Raw genomic sequence first — 24,630 nt, 5'->3', positions numbered from 1 at the left:
GATTTATATAATATTTATCCTACATATCTATATTAATACAGACAAACAGTAAGTGCCAGTATTTGATAATATAACAGTCTAGTGCAGACTTGCTGACTCTGCTGCTATTAATTACTATAGCTGTCACTTTACCTCACAATTTTTGTATCCATGTGTTCTTTAATAATTTTCAATCAGGTTTATCATTTTATCTCTCTGATATACAGTATATACGTACATATTTTTTTTAAGTGCTTATGAAAGCATTTACTGATTGATTAGGTTGCTTATTAGACACACCTTTTCAAAGAAAAGTGTGTGCTTAGTTAAACATGACTCATTGTAGTTGAGACCTGTTGTTGAAAAGTGTGTTTGTTTGAAGATGAAGGAAGGTGAATTAACCTGATTACAAAGTCCAAAAGTAAGCAATGTGCTCAAAGATTAAACCTTTGATTGCACTCCAGTGCTCTTGAAAAAAAGTTGGATAGGAATTTTCTATGCAAAAGCAAACTTAAAGAACTGATGTATATTGGAGAAGAAGCTACACTTTTAATAAAAAAAAGTGTTAGGTTTAATATTGTTACAAAGGGTTGATGTTTAAGATCATGGACCTAAACCTGTAGGTTAATGTTGACAGCTAAGATGCATGTGTCCGCTCACATTGAGCCATGATTGACAAATGTGGCTGCCAAGGTTAGACATATTTGTTTCAAAAAGGAAAAACCCAACACATATCAAAAAGGATTTCACCTGCCTGCATTAAGATCTGTTCAAAAATGTTGTCAGGAGAGAACAGTGTGTGTGTTGTTTTTTTGCCAGGTTCTCCGGTTTCCTCCTCTAAGGCATGCTAGTTTACATCTACGTAGGGAGCTGGTCCTTGTCTGTGGAGTCTGTCATTTTGCACTGCTATGTTTCAACAGTAGAAAGAATTGACAAACCAAATATTGTCTTCAGATAGGGCCATTGAAGTTAGCAGCTCCTCTATAATAAGTAATGTTGGAAAAACATGGATATTTTTGAACAGGACAATGCTTTATTCAGTGTTTTTACTGGTTTAAATCAATCTATTTGTTTGGGAGAGGAAGAGACCTCTGCAGATAATGTGGGTCTTGGTTAAAATATCCTGAACATTTCTATCTTAAATTATCAACAAAAAAAAAAAAAAAAAAAAAAAAGATTTGTGGTCTGTTTCCGAACAGACTGAAACACTGATACTGACTTGTAATGGGCATTATTCAAATTTTTTAGCAGTTTAAATCCCTGGGTCCATTTATTTTGGTGAGGAATAGATCTTTTTTGGATAATTCAGCTCCCAGCAAAAACTTTCTTAATAGTGAACACTGAAGGAATTCTAAACAGGAGAAATGTCAGCTTGTAGCAATCTGCAATTCTGCCTCTAAATCTCTCTAAACCTCACACACCGCTTCTTTAACTATAGCAACTCTTATTTGCCCATAAGTGTAAAAGTAACTGTTTCTACATGTCAGCCCTGTGATAGACTGGCAACGTGTCCAAGGTGTACCCAGCCTCTCACCCAATGTGAGCCGGTTTTGACCCTGAAAAGGATAAGTGTGTATTGATGAATGAATGAATAAAATCAAGCCTTGCTTGGTTGAGTGCTGGATGGGTGTAAAAGTGTATCAGCATCACCACCCTTACCCCCTCTTTTAATGACTAAATCAAATCAATGGCAAATCTATTTAGAGTGCTTTGACTCTTACCAGCGCACGGGGATGTGGTTGGAGGAAGTGTAATGAGCCATGGGAGACTTGTGAATTGCCTCCTACTGGTGTGACGCTTTACGGGGGTTGTTTGCTTGAGTGCAGGGGCTCTGGCATGCCAAGCAGTGTTTGTCTGTCTCAAACAGTGGGTAGTTAGAAAAACACACCAGGAGATGAGGGGAGGAGGTGTGTGGAGGAAGGTGTAGCTAGTGCCACCTGTGTTTACATGAATAAGTCATTAGTTTGCACATGGAAGGGTTTTGTCACCTTGCCTGTCAAGAAAAGGGTAGAATTGGAAAACACCTCTTCTTGACTTCAATTTATCAGCAGCCTTCAGTTATTTTAAATCATATTTGTTAGTTAATTAAAGCTCAGAGCTAAGTGGGTGAGCTAAAGGTAAAAACAGTTAGGGTAGGGTTAGTCAAAGTTGGACTTGGAAACCATGTTTGACTCTGGGTATAGCCCTAGAGCATCAGAATAAAATGACCCTTCAATTTAGTTACACAATATACTTCATTAATATTTATCCAATGACTTTGTTCTCTAATGAATACAAAATGGAGCTCAGCTGCATTGAAGTTGGGTCAAAGTCTCATAGCGACTGATCTCAGGTGTTTGTCACCTGCATTTCTAATTTCTGCTACTTCAGCTCTGAGCAGAAAGGTCACGTCAACAGATCCAGGGGACAGATATATAGACAGATAGCTGGTCTGGCCAGTTTTCCACGGTGGCAGGATCTTACAGTAGCCTCTCTAGCAAAACTCTCATGTTACTGGTGTCTCATTTCACTAGCTCAGGGCAGCGGGCGAAACTCACTGTCCTTGAGTATTTGCCCTCTCTCCCCTTTGTGTGTGTTATCTGTTGCTTGACAGTTTCTTACTGATATGTCTATCTGTTTTTTTCTGCTTTTCCTTACTTTAAATCTAAATCAACCTTTACATCATCTCATCCTTAGTCTCTCCACATCCTGTCTTTGTTTCTCACCTCACTTTACCGAACATACTGAAGCTAATGAGGTGATAATGCTTGGGACACAAATCCTAGAGGTCCTTAGGTCTTCTGTATGTCAACAAAGCCACAGTAACGACGTGACTTTATCATTGTAGACTATACAATGACCGAATACTAGAGTAAATTCAGTTGCATTCCTTTTCCTTTTAACTCACCAAACCAACAAAAGAGAACTAGCGGGAAAAGAAGTCCGACTGTTGCGTTGCCCTGGTCTTAGCCAAAGACTTGGTCCTGAGCACCCCTCAAAGACTAGAGCTAACAGCCAACTAACACTTCTGTTCTGTACCTACGTGAGAGGAAATAACTCTCCATATCAGCAGGTGGCAGCAGTCTGTATTAGTCATTTAAAAATGGAAACGCAAAGACACTAGTTAGCCAGTTAGTGCATTACCAATATAACCCAGTGTTGAAAGAACAAAGGATATTTACCATCTGCAAGTGAAGACTAAGAAGAACAAATACAAAAAAATAAATAAATGCTGCTGAGCTCAGTGGCTAAAAACATAATCTTAGATTAAGTCAGAGGAACAGCATTAGCTCAAAATGTCTGTTGTGGATGGGTTACTAAATTGCTTCAGTGAGCTACAGTGTGTGGACCTATCCTTATGTTGTTTATTTGTATCTTTTTTTGGTCCTAAATGGTTTTTCGATGTGCAGGACTACTATGTCTTTTCTAAAAAATACAAACTTGCCTCATATAACAAGCTTGTGACCTGATGTTTGGACTTAAACCATTTGTTGGTTTTCCTCTCTTTAATTTCTCTTCTTTTGGACTGAGTTAAAACGCCAAATCAGAGTGATTTCATTCACCAAAGAGTTCCACAATCTCCAAACGCCGAGTTAGGCAGACAAGGGCCATGTAGTGCTGATGGTACCGGACACGCTGCAAACACTGGAGCGACAGAACCTTAATTATAGCCCAAAATTGACCAATGATTGACTGTTGACTTAGTGTGTCAGGGCCCTCAAAGTTTTGCCCTACCATTATCGCTGCTTCTGACCAGATGAGTGGTTAAGTGATAGGTCGAGGAACCAATCAACAAACCTAAGGTGTTTTGGCTTGAACATTCAATGTCATCCCTCACAAATCACCACTTTCTTCTGTGTTAGGACAGATCTCTGGCCATATTGAGTGTACTGGTATTTGGACTTAGTACCATATTCAATAGCCTCTTGGAATACTCTGAGTGTCTTTGAGTCATGTCAGAGTTACCAATTGACAAAATACATTATTTTGAAGCAGTACTGATAAATATCATCATTTTGTCCAGTTGAAATGTCAGATTGTTCACTCTGTTACACGACATTTTTACTTCTTTTACCAACACACACATTGATTTCAAGTCAAGGTATCCCCCCCCCCCCCCCCCCCCCAAAAAAAAAAAAAAAAGAAAAAAAAGTTGCAGTCTGCAATGAAAATGTGTAAAAAAAAAAAAAATTAAAAAAAAAGTTTTTTAAAAATCAGAACCAAAATAATCAGCTAATATGTGGATCCAAAGAGATTCCATTCTTAATAAATGCACTACAGCTGTGTGACAGAGATGACTAATTCAGGTGCTGCACTGAATCAAGAAAACTCTCTGAGGGCTTCTAGTGGGCAGGTGTGGCATGACAGGGTTTAATTAGCCAGCCCAAAGTGAGTACACAAAAACAGGCAGAGACTAGTTTAAGTTAGAATCAAAGACAGGAAGAGGAGAGCGATATGGGGCATGCGGCACATGACAGGTTACTGGGTTTGTTGACAAGACACAAACAAACAGTAGTGCACAGGATGCACGTCAGCTGCACGTAAGGCCAGACAGCAGAGAAACAGCTGACAGCTGTGGAAAAACAGGGGTCACAGCAATTACAGGCAGGACAGTAACATGACTAAAGCTTTTTTTTTTAAGTATGAAGTTACTTAGTTATTTAGCAAATGCACATTTTAATTTCATTTTAGCATGTTATCCCCTCAACCTGCTACTCTTTACTTTTTCTGTAAATTTGAGGTTTGGTGTATTGTAATGAGAAACAAGTTGAGAAAAGAAGCAAGATTTTTAGAGATGATAACTGACTTAATCACTTGCTAGCTGGTGACCTTTTTTTGTAAAACATTTATAATTGAAAAACAAAAATCTGTTCCCCAGTTTTATATTGTATTAATTTTAACTACTTTAATGCGTGTTAGACACACAAAAAAGATGCATACAAAATGACCCCTCTGTTCCTCTGTTTCCCCAGACATGTCAGTCAAAGGTTTTTGACCTATCAGATGGAGTTTCCCAATATGCATGGTTCCCCTGTCGTGAGGCCCATAAGACAACTTGGGGATATCCTAACTATTGGCTAAAGGTAAGACATCCTGAAAAAAAAAAAAGATGCATTTTGATGCCCTTTTCTGTCATTTGAAGAAAATACACTCAGTCCCCTCATGGGGATACTATAGTTAACATTGATGCAACATGATGCTCAAATTGCTTTTGGATTGAGAGAGAAAATATTAAAACATTTTTTGAATACACACTCTATGATTAATGATGTTCCAATTTTCTGATCAGGACGATTCATTTCGTAGGAAGTCATATTTTTGGGGAATTTCATAATTATTTGTAGTAAATGGAAAATACAGCAACATTAATGTACAAGAAAATGTGTCAGTGTAAGAATATAATGGACAAGGCAAGATAATGGATGTCACTCCACCTTACATTGTGGAGATCCTTCTCCTTAGTCCACTTAAATCTTTCCTGGGATGTCATGCAATGCATTATAACCACTGACTGTATAAAAATTATGGATGTATCAACCTTGATATCCCTCCTTAATTTTCATGCCTAGAGTATGGCATTTTGGCCATTGCCATCTTGGGTTTTTGGAGCTGGAAGTGACCCGAGGTAATCATATTTGGATGAGAGGGTTGAGCAGTGGAGGGAGAAAGGTAGCTCTAGCCAGTGCAGAGCAGACAGCCTGTCACTCAAATAGGTTGCGCCCGTGATTATGCATAACCCCTAAGCCTTATGAAGCTTTAAACTGATTAGTTACATAGAATTTCAACATGTTCTCATCCCAAGCCATCATATTTTGCAGCTTAATCAGTGGACTTCTGCATCTAAATGTTACGTTTTAGGTATCCTTCTGCGTCTTCTCTTTACACTCCAGGATGCTGCTACTGTGATGTCAACAAATGCACATGGTGGGATGACATTGCGTGTGGTTATGTTTAGGCAACAACAGCACATGGCAGCCAATGCTGGGACATCAACTAATGCACATACTAGCACAAATGGTTAGGATTAGGCAACAGCGTCATGGATGGTTAGGTTTTGGGGAGGGAAGCGCATGGATAGAAAAAAAACATCATATTCTAACGGGAAGTGAACATTGGAATCCTGCATCAAAGTCCAGATTCGTTTCATCCACTTCCCCTTCTACCCACCCTAAAGGCACCCTTGTGCTCCTTACATTACATTGTTACCCGCAGCACTTTAACCTTACGTCAACCTGCCACATTTCATGCACAGACGACAGTTTCCCTCTGGCTGTACTCTCAAATGGTGCCACCAGTACATGTATTAGGTGGACACCACGTGCAGTTTGGCTATCTGCCGGCGTATGATAAAACTGCGCTCAGTTCTGTCCAGCTGCTTCATCACCTGATGTCTATACACCAGCTAGATCACTGAGGTCATCAAATGAGCTGCTTAGCATTGTTCTAAAATCTCACCCGAGCTTTTGCGGTGGCAGCTCCAAAACTGTGGAACAATTTACCATTTCATATTAGATCAGCCCAGATTCTAGAGAATTTTAAGTCATTGCTATTCATTTTGTCCAGTACTTTTGTGCAGCACTTCGGTCAACGTTGGTTGGATTCTTTTTAAATGTGCTATATAAATAAATTTGACCTTGACCTTGACCTCGATGTTGACATGCACCATATAATGCCACACAAAAGGTGTCTTTTGATGTTGTGCTGTTACTCCAAAAGCATTGACAAAGTGGTGCTACTTTCTGGGTTTGGAATGATAACGGGCTGGAAAAAATTCATCCCCCTACCAATCTGTAAACATGTCTATTCCTGTTGTTAGGTTAGGCATTTTAATGGGGAGGTCAATGGGGACTGACTCATTATTGGAGCCAGCTTCAAGTGGCCATTTGAGGAACTGCAGATTTTTGGCACTACTGCACTGTTCATTTTTCAGCCCTGGAAGTTGCTGCTTGGTTATAACACTATAGCATCAGTAAGGTGTGCAACACTCTTCCCAGTTTTTTTAGTGAAACTACGTCAATTTGCTCAGGTTTCAAAGGGTTAAACTCTATGTTTTCCTTCATTCAGGCCCACTTTTCTCATCCCATGGTGGCAGCAGCAGTGATCATACATTTGGCTGCGGATGGGACTGGATACCTTGACCAGACTCAATGTAACATCACTGTTCAGCTGGTGGACACCAAAGAAGGCATCCACAGTCTTGGTAAGTGTCACATTGCTACATGTGACTGAGTGGCAAGCTGAGTTACTGTAACTAACTAGAGCTTGTTATACTGTAGTTTAGCCAATATTTTACCAAAGCCCCGTTAAGCGCATGTCATTCTCATCCGTCTTTTCAGCTTATGCAAATGTATTCATTACAACACTGTATCACTCTTTCAACACCAGCATGCTATTTAGCTCCCTCTTCTAGCCTTCTCTTCTCTCCTAACTCACTTTAAGTGGAATTTGCCACTCTGATTACTTCTGATCTCCCTTTTTCTGTCCCCTGCTACCTCATACTCAACACACTTTTCTGTTTTCACTTTGTCTGTTCTCCAATATTCTCTGCATAGGTGAGTGGCGTCTCAGCTGCCGCACCAACCCTTTGGTGATCCCAGTGAGCCATGACCTGTCGGTGGCCTTCTACCACACCAAGGCTATCCTAGTCATGTTTGCCTCTCGTCTCGTGGCTGTCTCTGGAGTGGGCCTGCGCTCCTTTCAGTCCTTCGACCCCATCACGATAAGTGGTTGCCAGAGTAACGAGATCTACAACCCCACAGGCCAGAGGTGAGGCAGAGAAAAATGGAACACTGTTGAACATAAGATCTGCATACTTGTATGTTACACACACATCACAACCAAAGACATGCATATTATTTCACAGGATTCTTCTCACATGTCTGTACAAGCATGCACAACTTGCACAATCTTTTGCCTTATCAGTACAGGAAACTTGATTTGGAATTGTATTCTTCAAACTTTCCCTATAGGTATACATGTAATGTACTTGAAAATCACCATAGTTTATTTGGACTCTTCTCATGTGAAGATGATGCATCAGGATGGTAGGAACAGTTCTACTGAGGCCCTAACACACTAAAACAACATCAAAGATCCAGTGGCGATGATGGCCGACTGTTGAGTTGCCTTTTGTTGCACGTTTCATCAAAAACTTGCACCTGATCACACCTCAAAGACTATAGCCAATGGCCAACTAGTGCATACATTTTGTGCTTGAGAGGAAAAAACTCCCCATACCAGGGACAAACAGACAAAATTAGGGTGACAGACGCCCGATACCCTGACACTGCTCAACAGACGGCTGTTGGCTTGATGTGTCAGGGCCCTTCTTTCTAATGCTGGAGTAACAATTTAACCTAGGCAAACTACTTTGCACTACTTTAACATAACCCATGTAACAGGAAAACAGGGTGTTTTTCACTATAAAGTTAACCCTTTGATCGATATAAGTTTGCTTGTGCTGCATTTAGATGCCTGTCACAAACATTTAAAATCTCATCAGCAACTTGGCAAGAAACGTCCTGATTCTTTGGGAAAAAAAAAAAAAAAAGTAGTAAAAGGTGACAAGAAAAATAACCTGATCAAGAGGAGAGGAGAAGTAAATCACTTGAAAATTAATCTTTAGAAAAAAGGAAAGAAAATGGCCAGAAAACTAATTGTTCTAATAATAGATTCATGTAATAATTCATTTAGCTTTTTCAGGTCATTTCTTTTTCTTTTTTGTTTTTAAACTTTTTTGTGTGCTCACTTTTAGGAAATTCAAGGAAAAAGTTGCTCAATGCCTTGTGTTTTTTAAATAAATCAGGCCAATTTGCTCAGGTTTCAAGAGGTTGAGGTTATTCAAATAGCCCAAAATTGCATATTTGTCTCGGAGGGCTTTATAATCAAGCAACAGCTAACATGGATTAAGAAAACTCCACAGAGCCACGGAGGAGGGATCACTCAGTCTTCCAGAGTGGACAGATATGCAATAGGTGCAGTGTGAAATGTTTGGAGTGAAGACTGTGTACCAGAGACATATCAAGCAGTTTGCAGGTGACAGTGTCTTCTTTACTACCAGGCAAAAAGGGCACAGTTGACTATACATACAAACAACTCACAAGTCAAGAATACCATTCAGACAAAAGCAAAGGAGGCATAAGATGCTAAGAGATGTGTTTGTGTGTGTATTTGAGCCAGAGAGAGGGAGAGGCATATGTTAATTAATGATGCCAACAAGCTGTTTAATGTTACAAGTCTGCCCAAAGCTACAGCTATAACAGTAAAAAAGTTCTCGGTAACACTTATAATATCACTGGAAATTTGCAATTAATTTAGACCTGTTGCTGAGCTGCGGAAATTTCCAACAATAGAGCCGCCGCGCTGCCTCCAGCACTAAATCTTGTTTACCACCCCGGTTTGTTTTGTATTGAGTTCGGCTGAAGTGCACACTGCATACAAATAGTCTTTTTCTTTGAAATGTCCTGCCAACGCGGACATGTTTCTCCTGTAATCGTTTTTGTATTGTCAGTCGCCATTTTTTAAACTCTTACAAGGGAATTAAATAAATGACCTTTCAATCAGGCATCAAGGGTACATATTTGGACATTTTTCAGTGTGAAAAAATGATTCGTAACAGCTGCAAACCCGGCGTCTGAACCAATAAATAAAGCTGGATCTACAAAGCCCTTAGCAGTTATTGAATACATTTCTGTTTGAAAGACCACAAAGCATCAATTAACACCTATTTAGCTGCAAATGCACCGTTTTTTTGAGTCTCCACTACCTTCAGTTTGAACTACTAACCACATGATGTCAAGTCACTCCTCACAAACACACTTAAACCAGACCACACACGCACAAGGAGTCACTAATTTGCCAATTTCCACACCACTGTCATGCATGAGACACTTCATGCTGATGATGCTCCCACAGCCCTTTCAACAAGAAATGCCAAATAAACACCACAATACACAAAGAATGGATGGTCGGGGGGTCTGTGCAGAGAGATAGAGCTGTTTGTGGCTTTTGTTGTGTGCCAGTGAGACATCCAAGAGCACCTAAATAGATTAAAACTGCTGTGTATCTGCACCAGCCAGGAAATTGTTTGTTACTGCACACACAAACTAGTTGCTTTCTCCTGGAGTTCTCGCTGACTTTGGTTTCTTTCATATTGTCTTCACTTTATCTAATTTCCAGAGGCTCATGAAAACAAATGTTTTTTATGATTGCAAGTCAACCAGATAGGACTTTGTTGAGTTATTATTTACCGGTCTGTCCTTACAACATCTGAAGAAAATCCTGGCTGACTCTTTGTCTTTTTATGTCATTGATCTGTTTCTTCTCTTCAATCGACTCCGGTTTATCATCTGCCTTCTGTCGTCTTTACCCCACTTTCCAAATTTCTTCTCCATATAAGCGAATTCTGTCTTCTCTTGCTCTTCATTCCCTCTCCCTGCTTTTCCATCTCTTCCCTCCTCCTCCCCTCCATCGTGTTATCCCATGCTGTCTTCTCATCCTTTACTTTCACGTCATCTCCCTTTCCCCTGCAACTGTTTGCCATCTCCTTCTCCTTATTTCTCCCCTTTCTGTGCCTCCCGCTTTCACTCTCTCATTCTCCTGGGCTGGAGCAGCACATTTCCCGTAATACTTATGCCTCCACGAAACACCACATCCCTTTTTCCCTGAGTTGTTAACAACAGGAGCTATTAACATGACTCAGTTTTATGTTCCTTGCTTGTCTGCATATATGTTTTCCCTTTTCTCTCAGTTTTTGCACCATTTTTTCCCTTTCTTATCACCAAGTTTACATCTGTATACTGTACTTCTCATTCACAGGGGGAGGAGGATAGGTTTACAGGTAGTTAATTGTAATTGATGTCAGAAATTCCAGAGTGACTAGTAGAAAACCACAAGGAGATTTTGTTCCGAGCCAAAGTGGCCACAGAGGAGGCTTCCAGTTTGTCCTTAAAAAGCCTATACGTTAGGAACTGCTCCTCTCGTGCTTTATAAACAGTCTTCACCTGCTCAGCTCAACATTTTGCTAGGAGTTCATTTGGTTTCACATTTGCTTTTGTTGTTTTTTTTGTAGTGGGAGGTAGAAAAATTGAAGGAATAAGGAATAATCTCGGTGAATAAACCGTTTGCATCACTAATAGAGAGAAAAAGCATAGAAAAGGGGATGATTTTGTCTTCAGGAAAACAAATGCATGAAAAAAAGCAAAATAGAGATTCCATTCTTGCAGGAGGGAGTTTAACAATGTTTCTCCAGACCTGTATTTTCTTTCATCCTCTCCCTGCGCCCCCATACCGTCCCCTCTTTCGCTCTCTCCCTCATTCTCCGTCAGCTTCAGAAGGAAACCCTATAGAATGTGGACTGTTGTAAAAAGGTGCCTTGGGCACCCAAGCCTTCCAAGAGTATTAAATGCCTTCTCCATCAGGCTACCAACACAGAGCTGTGGCCAAACTGTGCCATTGTAGCCCACACATAATATATACTGCCGCTCTTAATTCACAAACTACGCTCTGCCATGTGCGCACGCACACAGATGCCCCTTTCATGCGCATAGCAAAAATAGCAATCTTTTCTCCATGTGTTTTATTGATTTGATATGTTAAGCAGTCATTGATGAATGGATGTGGCCGGTTCAATGTGTGGCTTTTCTGTTTGTGAGCAAATGTGTGACTGCTCCCACGTTTGAGTGTCTGCAGTGTTATTTTATACACTAAATTTATGTTGGTTGTAACTTTAAATGTGGTTTTAAGTTTCTTTCTCTCTGTCTCTCTCCCTCTCTCACTTTCTTTTACCCCCCCACCACCACCACACACACACACACACACACACACACACACACACGGTCTCTTGTAGTTGTGTACATTATTCGTGCGAAGCCATTGACTGCCAGGAACCCTTAATCCGCAATGCAGAGCTCAAGTGCAGTAGCCCTGGCCGCCACTTCTACAACGGAGACCGCTGCACCATCTACTGCAACTCTGGCTATGTCCTGCAAGTCCACCAGGATGATGACATCATCAAGAGCCAGGTAAACACACTGCTACACACATTTTTAGACACACACGGGCAGTCAAAACGCCCAGTGCACGAAGAGGCACATGAATGCATAAATGTACACATGCAAACACTTAAGTGCAAAAGCATTTCTGCAGCTTATGGGATCATGCGTGCAAACATGCATACGTGAATGCACACATGAACATGCATTGATGCAAACTCAAGTACATAAATGGCCATAAGAGAGACGTGCAAACACGCTTCCTCCCTGCTCTCCACTCTCTATCTGCATTTATTTTGTCACCTGCAAAAACTAGGCTTGGCACGGCAAGCCTCCAGGGAGGATGACATCATGAACATCCAGGTAGATGAGTGCTGCACTGAGGAGTGGAGATGCCCTAGTCTCCTCCTCTCGCTGGCTTGCTACACATACAAACACACACACGCGCGCGCGCACACACACACACACACACACACACACACACACACACAGACCCAACACCCACACACACACACACACACATATTCCATACAAGCACAGACATAATAGTGTTTAGTCTCTTGCTGAGCATGCTGCACCATCACCTCAAACAGTCACTTTGTATCGCTACTCCACCGGGACGATGACATCATCGCATAGTGTCTGCTCCCTCCCTCTCTTGCTCCATCCCCTGCTCATTTCGCACACATTGAAGTCTCTGTTAAAGGGCAGAGATTTGCTACCACTCTCTCACAGCAGCACACATTAAATGCTTCCATGTCGATACCAACACACATACAGTAGAGCGCAGACGATCTCCTGCATAAACAGGACGCAGATGCGGACAGATACAGTATATACACAGATGCGTGCACACCACAAGTAAACAAACAAACGGGGTAGCTGACACCGCATTGTAAACGTTCTGGATTGGGGCCAAGCTGCTGTAAAGGCCATATAAACGCTTTATCCTTCTCCACGGCTCTGTAAAGAAGTCTGCAAGACAATCTATTAATGCTCCCTTAGAGAGATGGGAGGTTCAAAGAACAAGGTAAATTTTGTTTTTATGTGTATTGCAGTCTGGAACTGTATGTGTGGGTCTGTTTGTGTGTGTGACAGAAGAGATTTACTGACTAAAAGCAAGGAGGACATAATGACTTTTTTCGGTATTCAGTCAGGACTCTGACCTAAACAATGTGCTCTTTCTCCCATCTTTCACATGGCTGTTGCTGGGATCTGCAACTGGTCATAATTGGAGGGTTTCGTAAACCACAAAGTCATTCAGCTGTCCCTCTATCTCCCACTACATGGCTGCATCCACACATACTGTTTCTGCACACAGAAATAAGCACAAGTATGTGTGCATGTACATGCACCGAAGCACATTACTTCCACATACATACGTACAAACGCGAGCAGAATAGTTCTCCATTGAGTCTGCACAAACTTCTAATTGCATTAGATTTTGATTGACAGTGCACTATTGTGGCAATTCATCAATGTCAATTCATTTAGTGATAAATTATGCTTTTCAGAGAGGGAGACGCAGGAAAGCACAGAGAAAGTGGGGTGAAGGGGGAGCAGAGGAGAATAGAAAACAAAAGTAGGGCTGTGCCAAATATCAGTTTTTGGACTTCCAAGGTTTACCACAAATAATGACTGACAGTTCAAAGGTATTTAGAGGACCTTATTTATGAATAACTTTTTGCATGTATTTATTCCATTAAAAGACATTAGTCAGTTTTGTTGATTTAATATCAAATTAGCATTTTGCGTTCAGTTTTAATAAATTATGCTCTCTAATTCTTTCCGTTAGTTCTTCAAACCATTTAAAGCTCAGCCATGTAATTTCAGGAGGGACAAGTAAATCATCATGCTCAGCTGACATGACACTAGAAAAAAAAGTTAATGCTGCAACTAGAAGTTCAGAATGAATGATGGTAATAGTCACCATAACAGAATCTTTTTTTTTCTTTTCTTTCTTACTCACCCTGCCTGCCATAGCAGAAGTGTCTTAAATTACAAGCTTGTTGATCTATTTCAAGTCCAGTCTTTTATCCTCAAACAATCCTCTGGAAAATGATTTCACCAGTTGCGCGTCCCTCCAGGGGCAGTAGAAGCCTGTTTCGAAAAGCCTTACTAAGTTTGAATGCAGAAACAGTGTCACTGGGAGCCATTTACTTTAAAATAACCCCTTTTTTTAAATAACTGCAAACATAATTTTCAACATCTGCTTTTCTTTGTTTTGAGAATACAATGAAACATTTTGAAGCAGGTTTTGTTGCGAGCTGTAGAATCCAGCACGGAACATGTTCTTTTTCTTTGACTGCGTTAGCTGGGCTGGGACTCTCAAAAACTGTACGACTGCATGGCAGAATGAGAAATAATAGAGTAAGAAATGCACTGAGTACATTTAATTGATATCTAAATTATTTAAATCAATCTGTCCAGATTATCAGGGTTCATCTGCTCCCATCTTTCAGTCACATGAGTTGATAACTGAAATCCAACGTAAAAACAACAAAAATGCAACAAAAGAAATACAAAAACAGCATAACCTCTGATTGTCTTTTCTTTAGCCCCTCAGTTTACATCTATTGCTTTATTTCTTCCCATTTTTGTTCTGCCTCAAAAGTTCTTAAAAGGACACACACACCTCCACACTGAGGTTGACAGTACAGCGTGACGCACACCTTGTCTCTTTTCATAAGCCAATTACATCCTTGTTTCAGTGAAGTCACAGTGGTTCTGGGAGCATCACCGTCTTAGATAATGTTATCTTTAAAACAAATCTGTTTCCCCTTACTTGCTTGATTTGTATATGTGTGATTTATTATTATTTTCGCTAAGCGTAAGTCTGGAAGGGATCATAAGTTCAGTCGTGTGTCTGTGTGTCTGTGTGCATGTTTGTATCTGTGTGTTTGCAGCTAATCTCACATACTACTGGACCTATAAGCCTAATATTCTGTGTGCATATTATGACTGTAAACCCAAGGGCTGCTCACTGATGGTTGCAGTGATTCAAAAAACTATTTTATTATCTGTTTTGGACCATCATTGACCGCTGACTCCTCGCTCCTCTTAATTGGCTGGTAGGCCAAAAGTGATCAATAATGCTGATATAGAAAAATGCATTTTTGGCAATTGGCTAGGCTAAAAACAAGCCCTACCTAATATGTTGCAGGTCACATGTAGGTCTTTGATGTGGATAAAAAATGTACCTATACTTTACTTGAGTATTTTCTTTTCATGCTAATTTGTACTTTTACTCCACTACATTTAAATGGAATACTTTAGTTTTCATTTCTCTGCTTTTATCTGACAGCTTTAGTTACTAAATGCATACATTTTTTTTGCATCAATACAGTTAGTTATACAATTAGTTGATTAATCACTTTATTCACAGGGAAGTAATTAAATTAAATAGTCTTTTGTCTGTTTTTTAAATGATTTTGAGTTTTAAGTGTGTGTGTGTGTGTGTGTGTGTGTGTGTGTGTGTGTGTGTGTGTGTGTGTGCGTGCGTGCGTGCGTGCGTGCGTGCGTGCGTGCGTGCGTGCGTGCGTGCGTGCGTGCGTGCGTGCGTGCGTGCGTGCGTGTGTGTTTATTAAATATTTTTCTGCATTGGGTACTTTTACTTTTAATACTTTAAATACATTTTTCTGATCATACTTTTACTTGTGCCATTCTGCCATTTTCAATGCAGGACTTTTACTTGTAACTGAGTATTTTCACAGGGTGATATTAGTACTTTTACTTAAGCAAAGGATCTGAGTACCTCTTCCACCACTGTCAAAAACTGATTTCATGGAAAATGGTCTCATTTTGAACTGGAGCAAATGCAGATTAATTCCACATCTTAAAAGTTATGATCCACTAAAATTTGGCATGATACAGGATAAATATCTTCATTCTTGTTATCTTTGTCTCCATCTTGACTGTAAGGGTGCCAGGAGGGACAATTGTGAGATCTTTATTGTTCCACTACTGTTACACATACATGCTGGACACACAGCCAATCCTGCACTCCCTGTTCCCCTTAGACACACCCGGTGGAGATCTGCTCTCTACTGAGAGAACTTTTTTAGTTGCTGTCTGTTTTCCCTATCTTTCACTCTCTTTGAAATAGTTAGGGAACACTGAGTGCTGGCACTGAGCAAGACGGTTTTATTTTGCATAGGCTTTTCCTTGAACAGGCTCTAAAGGCTTTACAGCTGTCTGGCATAGAACAAGCTTATCAAACCACCATTACCTGACCACTATATGATCATCCATCCCCTTTGTTGTAATGACCAAAAAACAGTCTTCAGATGTTATCAAATCAATGGTGAAAATTGAGAAAACATGGTTAAACATAAAACTCAATCATATTCAATAAAAATTTGAGGACCTCTTCCAAAATACGACCACATAGTTCATACAAGCAGCTGATGTTTATTGTTAGACTGCAACCTCTAGTAGCTATGGTAACTCTGACAGAAGCAAACGACATAGTCAAGGAAAATACTTAAAACCTTTGAAACTCTGAGCGACATCACCTTTCTTGTGCTGCTTTCAGACGCCTTTTACAAGTATTAAAAACCTTTGAACCCTGATTCAATACGCAAAGAAATGTTGAACAAATTATGATTTGTGACGATGACGATTTTTAAAAAACTAGGGTAAAAAGAAAAAAGAAAACAAGCTAAGGAAAAGGGATATTTATAGATAATTACCATAATTATGATTATGTTACATAATTATTGTAATTTTATAGCACTTGCTTTCAGGCCATTTCTTTTCTTTCTTTCTTGATTTTTGTTTTATTTTCAGGTAATTTATTTGTACTTTTCCTAACTTCTTTTGTTCCTCAATGCCTTCTTTCCATGTTTTAGAAAGAAATCAAGCCTATTTGCTCAGGTTTTATAGGACTGAATTGCAACAAAATCTGTGGTGCATGGGTGCACGGTGGTGGATGGGTAAAGAAGCATAGGACTTTTGCCCAAGAGACTGCTGCTTGTGTCCCATGTGAAACCAAAAGTCAAAAGCTGACTATCTTAATTTTGCAGTATGTTGTGATAAATGTATCTCTTTTTAGTTTAAACCTTGATCTTTTTTCTAAACCCGATGAAGTAGTTTTGGTTACCCATGTGTTTAAAACCTTCACCATGGATGGTTATATCCAACCTTTTCTGACGCTTAGGTAGGGGGACACCAGTAAGGGAGCTTTTTTAGGAAACACTCCTTTGGGTCATATTGGAGGGTAGGTAGGAACAATCGACTTATGTGGTCATATGGGCTGGAGGACTTGTTGATTTAAGGGCTATTAAGAGCCCTATCAACACATTATTTTGGTCATATTCATTTGAGTGGGCAGTCAGCCAGCTCAGCTAGACTTTTATGTGCATGCTTTATGGGAACCCAAATGCATATGTCATGATGTTCTCATGCCTGGCTTTTCTGTGGGTGCTCCAATTTTCTACCACTCCAAAGATTATACATGGGTACTGTTTAAGACATATCGGTGCCTTTGACCTTCATCAAGGCCCCTGAGAGAGCTGATTGAGAGTGGCTGCACTGCTGCTAATAAGGATGGGCCGAATGCAGAGGACAAATATAATCATGGCAATCAATAAAAAACAACTTAAATAACTTAACTTCACACCCCTTTTCCCACAGCTGAATCCTATTTAGTCCTGATAGTACCACAGCAGGGAATACCTGCACTGGGCTACAGCCTTGTAAGCTTTTAAGCCAGAGGCGGAGCAGTGGGGTAGCTTTTGGGGCTTCAGCCTTGAAAGTTTCTTAAAAGCCCCAAATCTATGCTATTCCCTAAATAAATAAACAAATACAAAAAATAGGTGTTCTTCTGTTGACTTTATGTTCAAATCACAGTATTGAAGACCACATTTACTTGCCGTTGTTGATTTGCAATTAGAGGAGCCCAGATATTGACTTACCTCTGAGTCAGCCCTGAAGGACTGAAGTGGCCATTCAAAGAACAGCAGTTTTGGGCCCTTCTGTTTTGGCTTCATTTTTAGCCAGAGAGGTTGCCACATGGTTTTTCCCAAATCATGTACAGACATTTAAGCATCCTTTTGTCTTAAACGGCTTGATAAACAATGTTGCTGCTAAATGAGAAAAAATCTCCCCAGACCCCCCTAGGTTAGGGCTGAGCCCCAAATGTTTACAACTTTTGGCCCTGTCCTTGATTAAACCAAAACCTATGAAAATGAGGTGGCACATTTTAATCTTAATTTTTAAAGCACAGGCACAGCCTTTTAACATTGTCACTCTGTTGCTACTTAAAGGTCCAGTGTGTAGGATTTAGTGGCATATCGCAGTGAGGTGGCAGAACTGACACTTCTGCCGTGTGCCCAGTGTGTAGGAGAACTACTATGGCCGACAGAAAACAAAAAGAAAATTTGAATGGCCCTATCATGTGCCAGTGTTTAATTTGTCCAGCTAGGCTATTGTAGAACAGCATGGAGAACTCTGTGTAACCCACCCCATACGTAGATATATACAATTATATACATATATACCATTTCTGCCATTAAATGCTCTTTAACTTCTACACACTGGACCTTTAAGTTGCTGACTTTGTGAATGCTAAGTTAGATTTTGACCATTGTATTACTGGTACCAGGTGACTGAGCAAGGCTCCTTCTGATTGGGTGAGTATTTGAATGCAAATTTCAGTTTTCTGTTCTGCAGTGAGGAGTGGTCATTGCCATAGAGCACCCCATCATGTCTGCTAATAGAAAGTGTATGTAACCTTCACTTGTATCCCAGTGGGAAAAGATTTGGGCTCAGAATCTTTAAATGTCTGGAAAAAATTGTACATTTTCTTAACTTTACTAATTCTTCCACTCAAAACAAAAGCTCACATATGGTGGTTTGTAACATAAGTTGGTTTAAAATCCACTCTGTCTGGGCATGACGTGGTTATCATTCATCATAGCCCTCCCAGAAGTTCATGTACTTAGAAGCATGTCTGCTTCTGAGTACTCTTAGATTCCCAGTAACACCCAGCCACATTTTACTGTTCTGAACACATTCCTGTCCACAATCATTTGTGCAATGGTTGAGTTTTTTAACCAGAAAGTGTGTATGTTCCAGGCAAATAAAACCTCACTGCTTCTAGGTAAAGAAGACTTTTTTCACTCCAACATTGTGTCATAAGGGCCTTTCCATGAGGAATAGACAATAATAAATAATACTTAATTCCACCACTAAGCAACACTATAATAATTCTACCTGTCAATGTACATCTGTGTGTTATTACCATACTTTAGCTACTTGTTGATGTGTTTGTGTGCCATCCAAGCGAAGGCAAACCCCTAAGATTAAGGAAGAAGCTGTCTGTCTGTCGGTTCATTTGTCTGTTAGTCTGTCTGGATTGAATTAAGTAGCCAACGGTTGTTAAAATCACTTCTGGAAGAGAAATAGTCAGCTGTAAATTTTTTACAGGAAGGAAAATTCCCACACATTTACACACACAGTACACGCACAGGCATACAACCCTATATACACTTACACACTTGGGGATGCAGGCTTGATTAAATGCAAAAACAACTCATGGCAGATGTACGTAAATGTAAATGTGTTTCTTTGTGTGTACGTTTGTGTTTGTCTGCTTAAACACTTGACCACATTTTTACACACACTCGTTTTAAATTGGACAAACTTGCAACTTGACACATGCAAACACCGTTTCACAAACTTACTTAACATTCCATTTGCACACATATTTACAGTCAGCACATTAACACTAAATGGATCCCTCCACATTTCTTCCATGCAAACTTTGTTCACAACCTCCCTTCATGATTTACTCATTCAACTCTACACCCAGTTACTTTTCAGCCGGCACTCACATGCGATGCATATGTTACTTTGTTGGATATCCAAATATGAAAGGGGCTTATTTATTTTGAGGGAACCTGATACTGTTATGCAGTATCATATAATGGGATCAAGATGAAAGATAGAAATACAGGGGAAGAGAGAGGAGGTTATGAAGCAATAGATATGTAATGCTAACTGAGTCCAGCTTGTGTGGCCTTAAAGTTTGGCCACTCTTTAAAAAGATGTGGGTAATTAAGGTCAACCAAAACAGGGGTAGAGTGTAATTCATGGCAACAACACAGGTTTCCCATTTTTGTTCTGAGGAGGAAAAGTCAAAATGATTGAGCTCTCACAGCTTTGTTGTGAGATTTCTTGGCACCACTCTCAATTTAAGCATTCCTGTTGCGTTACATGGTGCTATTTAATGGAAGAGGATGAAAACATTTGAGGCTTGGATGATGCAGAGGCTCCCCATTTTGGTCTCATCTCTGCAAATATAATGCATCAAGCCAAATAATTTACAGGAATCAGAGCTATTTCTAATAGGAAATAGACCTAACTTCAGGAAATGTTTCTGGTTAAAAAAGTCCGGAACAAGAAATTGCCTTTTTGAAATGTAATGTTTTGGAAACATTCTCGTTGCCACTTCTGCTCTCAGGAACACATACAGTACATGTACACAAGCAATGCTGGATCATCAATGCTATATTCTCTTTTAAGGCTCTCATAGAGTCGTTATTATGATATTCTATGCATGCATAACAGTTTGTATGATATCATACAAATAAGTGCCCCACCAATGACATTATATATGTGTGCTGCTCAGAGGTAGAACAGGTTGTTGACTTATCGAAAGATTGGCAGTTTAATCCCCAGCTCCTCCTGTCAACATGTCAAAGTATCCTTGGGCAAGATACTGAACCCCAGTATGAGTGACTGGTTACTGAGTAGCATGTGGTACCAGTGTGTGATTGTGTGGCCAAATGGGTGAATGTGACATGTTGTGTCAAAGCACTTGGAGTTGTTAGAAGACCCCGAATACGCCATACAAGTGCAGTCCATTTACCATTTCCGTTTTACATCCCAAATGTACAGTTGTGTAATATGTACAGTTATGGTGGTTAGATTTAGTTAACAAAAGTTACTATAATTATGTTAAAGAAAAGAAACATGATTGGGTGTCTTTGTGATTAGGCAGGTAGAGTTACTGTGGTTAGGTTAAGCAGAAGAAACATGGTGAGGATGTACCTTAAAATGACTCAAAGTTCACTCAAAGTTCACACAGTTACAAACACGCGTCCGCAGGGGAATGTCTGGATTGTTGTCCATTCATCACCCCAACCTGCCTCCTTAAAAGGTTACTTGGGATTGATTGCTTGTTTATGCCTGTCAGTGCATTGGTCATGTGATTGCAGCCTTTTCAAAAACAGTGGATATGCCCAAATTTAGGTGCTTTCATTTTCCATTGGTAAAAATTTGTTAGAACAGTCTGTATCTTTACTATCTTCTCATTACTCTCCATCGGGGATGGTTACACACGGGTATGTGACAGGGTGTACATACACACGCACACATGCACACACACAAACATACAAATGAAAGCAAGAAAACTAGCCTTTGCAAGCCTCAGTCAGACCTTGCTAGGTCATAGCTACTTCAGCAGTATTCTGGATAGGTCCATAATGGGAATGGAAGGGATGTTGATCTGTTAAACTAGGTCTTATATCGTGCTATAAACTTGAGCTAGTCTTTGTTTGTCATAGTAGAGTGGTGTTACCACCGTTGGGTTTGACTCCTGGCCTCAGTCCCTTTCTTGCAGCTTTTTCATGTTCTCTCCATATGTGGATTTCCTTTGGGTTCTCCAGTTTCCTCCCACATTCCAACAACATGTAAGGGACCAGTCACACAGGATACACTTTGTATGCTAGAAAATGTGAGGCAGTCTGCCTCGATTTTGAGAAGCTTGCACAGAAAGAAACGCAGGGGGGAAAAAAAATCTGTTGACAGGCTACTGCATAGTCAACTACTGTCAATCACTAAGCCATGGGGCATACACGGTGACATTAGCTAACTTAAGAAGAAACTGCAATCACGGCACCAATTTGCTTACAAAGCTGATGTGTTTTACTCAGCTATGTTGGTGGATTTTCTTTGTTTTTAATCCCAAAGAGGTTGGTATTCCAGTTGTGTACGATTTCCTCTGTGTGTTGTCACACTTCCATCAAAGTCAATCTGTTTTGTGTTAGGTCTGATTGTGCAGTTGTTGGATATCATCTGTCTGAGTAGCATGACTTGACCTTACAAACGCCATCAGCAGTTATGTGAGCTGCAGGGTAGCCTGTGAGGCTACAGCACACTCGGACTGATCAAGCTTTGTTAGGTTACACGTTGATTACACACTGATTGATAAGTGTGGGACATTAAGCTGTCACATCAATGTGCGAATGAATGCTTGTCTCAAAGTCCTGCAATCTGTCTCTATCTGACACTCAATTAATATCTTCTCTTATTTTGCAGTCAGACTCTTCAGTGACTATAACCTGCGCAAATGGAAAGTGGAACAAACAGGTGTCTTGTGAGCCTGTTGACTGTGGTCTGCCAGACAAATACCATGTTCATCCTGCCCATTTCAAGTTTCCTGAGGGCACCACCTATGGCAAGAAGATTACCTTTCAATGTCGAGAACCTGCCCAGCTCGTAGGTAAGATGCATAGTGGAGCACATACATGCAGAAATGCCCTTTTTCGTGCTATTATCTTTAGGTTTATTTTTATTGTCAAGGGGTGAGAGATGAATTATGTAATTTTTGCAATTTTTGATTAGTTCCTGATTATGGACACCTTGAAGGGTATTGTCCTGCTTATTCCATGGTCAATTGCCCAAAAAGAAAAGGAATAAGACTTTTCATATATGTTTCATGCATTTTGCAAACATCTGAAGTTTTTTTTTTTTTTTTAGCCATGACTCAGTGTCCTTAGTCACATCTAAGGTTTTGAACAATACCTGAAACAATCATTACCATCTGTTTTTTATGCAATGGAGATATTGTTCATTACACCAGTAAATAGGACAAATCTTAGATACAACTTGGCAAAAGGAAATATTTTGAGTCCGCTCAGCTCAAAGAACCCTTTGGCTCAGCTATTAGCCAAAAAAGCTAACATTATGCTAGCAAGATTCAAAGTCTAATACTAACACAGCATATGGTGGACACACAACATAATCTGGCAGTATATTTAACAACTACACTATTGTGTGCAGCTAAGTGTGATCCATAGATGAAGGATCTTACAGGTTGGACAATACTGAGTAAAGTATAATTTCCCTTGCAGCAAAAGTACATTTGCAGCTTAAACAATTTCCAGCAACTATTACAAGTGGTACTATTTAGAAGAAAGCTGCTATCAACTGAAGTGTTTTCATCTAGTGACTATGTTTTCAGGCCACTAAGGGTGCTAACAAGAAGGTAGTGAGGGGGGCTTTAGGAAGATGGCAGTTAATTTCTGGATGAATCATCTTCACACCAGTTTATGCTGAGGAACAGGCAGGCTAATCTTGTCAACTTTATTGTGAGGGCTAGTGTAAACTCTTGCACAGGAGTGCCAGAGTAAAAGTTTCCATTATCAGAACTTAATGCACCCTGCAACCAATCAGAATCAAAGATTCACCCTGACCATGGTATAAACAAATTTAATTTACATTAGGAACCTGATTAATTCTATATTTTTCAGGGAATAAGTTGCATTATTTTTCAACTTTTTTAAACATTATTACCACAGGCGATATCATAGATTTTATATTTCATGATAACATGAATAACAAATATATAAAAGTCAGAATTACAACATTTTTAAATTATTTTGTCCATATTAATTTCAGTCATTTAATTGTCCATATTTCATTAGTTTCTTTCTCTTTCTTTCTTCATATATTTTCAATGAAATCACTGTTCAATGCTGTTTTTTTTGTTTTTCATCTACCCCTTTCTCTCTTCTCTCCTCAGGTACAAACAACACTCTTACCTGCCTGGAAGATGGTCTGTGGTCTTTCCCAGAGGCTCTTTGTGAGCTTCGCTGCCCAGCTCCTCCTCCTGTGCCTAATGCTGTGCTGCAGACCAAGCGTTGCAATGAGACAGGCCTCAAAGTGGGCACCCTCTGCAAGTACAAGTGCAAGCCAGGCTATCATGTCACTAACAAACCTAAGAGGTAAAGAGAGACATAGAAATGGTTATTGTTTATTAATTAGATTCTTTATCAGAAAATATTTCCAATTGAAAAAAAGAATTTATACTAAATTTATACGACGCCCACAAGGCTACCTGTTAATTGTCTTCTTTCCCCTTAGGCGTGCATTTAAGCGCCAGTGCACAGAGGATGGAAGCTGGCTAGAAGGAGCATGCGAGCCAGTGACTTGTGATCCCCCACCTCCCATCTTCCACGGCTCCTATCACTGCACTGATGGCTTCCGCTTTGACAGCGTCTGCAAACTCAACTGCTCTGATCCTGCCGGTAATACAGCTATCGCCGCCACAGGAGGCTCTGCCCATACGGTGAGGCTGCTGCACGCTCCATGCAAGCAGGTCTGTCCATCTCTTTCCTCTCTTTCTTTTCTTGCTTTACCTATATGTTTGTCTTCTTTTTGTCATGTGTATAAAAAGTAGACATTCTCTCTTTTTCTCCTGTCTTTGCATTCTCACTGATTATCACTTTGAGGCCTGGCATAGATGTAGTGAATAGTATATTAAAAACTATACTGTCTATTTCATTAGAAGCATTTACATTTGTTGGATTTTGAATGCCAAGCCCCCCCACAAGGCAATATAAGTCATGTTTGTTTAAAGGGACAGTTTTTTTGACACAAAATCAAAAATGCG

The 24,630-nt window shown here is 40.0% G+C and overlaps 1 protein-coding gene across 1 annotated transcript in view; it reads left to right on the top strand.

The window, feature by feature from the left end:
- pappaa (pregnancy-associated plasma protein A, pappalysin 1a) overlaps positions 1–24,630 on the top strand; it is a 114,288-nt gene that overhangs the window by 63,634 nt on the left and 26,024 nt on the right. The window contains exons 11-17 of the mRNA XM_042509428.1: positions 4,932–5,042; positions 7,024–7,159; positions 7,512–7,725; positions 11,807–11,981; positions 22,275–22,458; positions 23,761–23,962; positions 24,102–24,336. Coding sequence (XP_042365362.1) covers positions 4,932–5,042; positions 7,024–7,159; positions 7,512–7,725; positions 11,807–11,981; positions 22,275–22,458; positions 23,761–23,962; positions 24,102–24,336 — 1,257 coding nt within the window. The remainder of the gene's footprint in view (positions 1–4,931; positions 5,043–7,023; positions 7,160–7,511; positions 7,726–11,806; positions 11,982–22,274; positions 22,459–23,760; positions 23,963–24,101; positions 24,337–24,630) is intronic.

Source organism: Plectropomus leopardus, chromosome 20, assembly GCF_008729295.1.
Source record: "Plectropomus leopardus isolate mb chromosome 20, YSFRI_Pleo_2.0, whole genome shotgun sequence".
NCBI classification, from domain to species: domain Eukaryota; kingdom Metazoa; phylum Chordata; class Actinopteri; order Perciformes; family Serranidae; genus Plectropomus; species Plectropomus leopardus.
The sequence above is the reverse complement of the archived record's forward strand: the minus strand, read 5'-3'. Positions and strand labels throughout refer to the sequence as shown.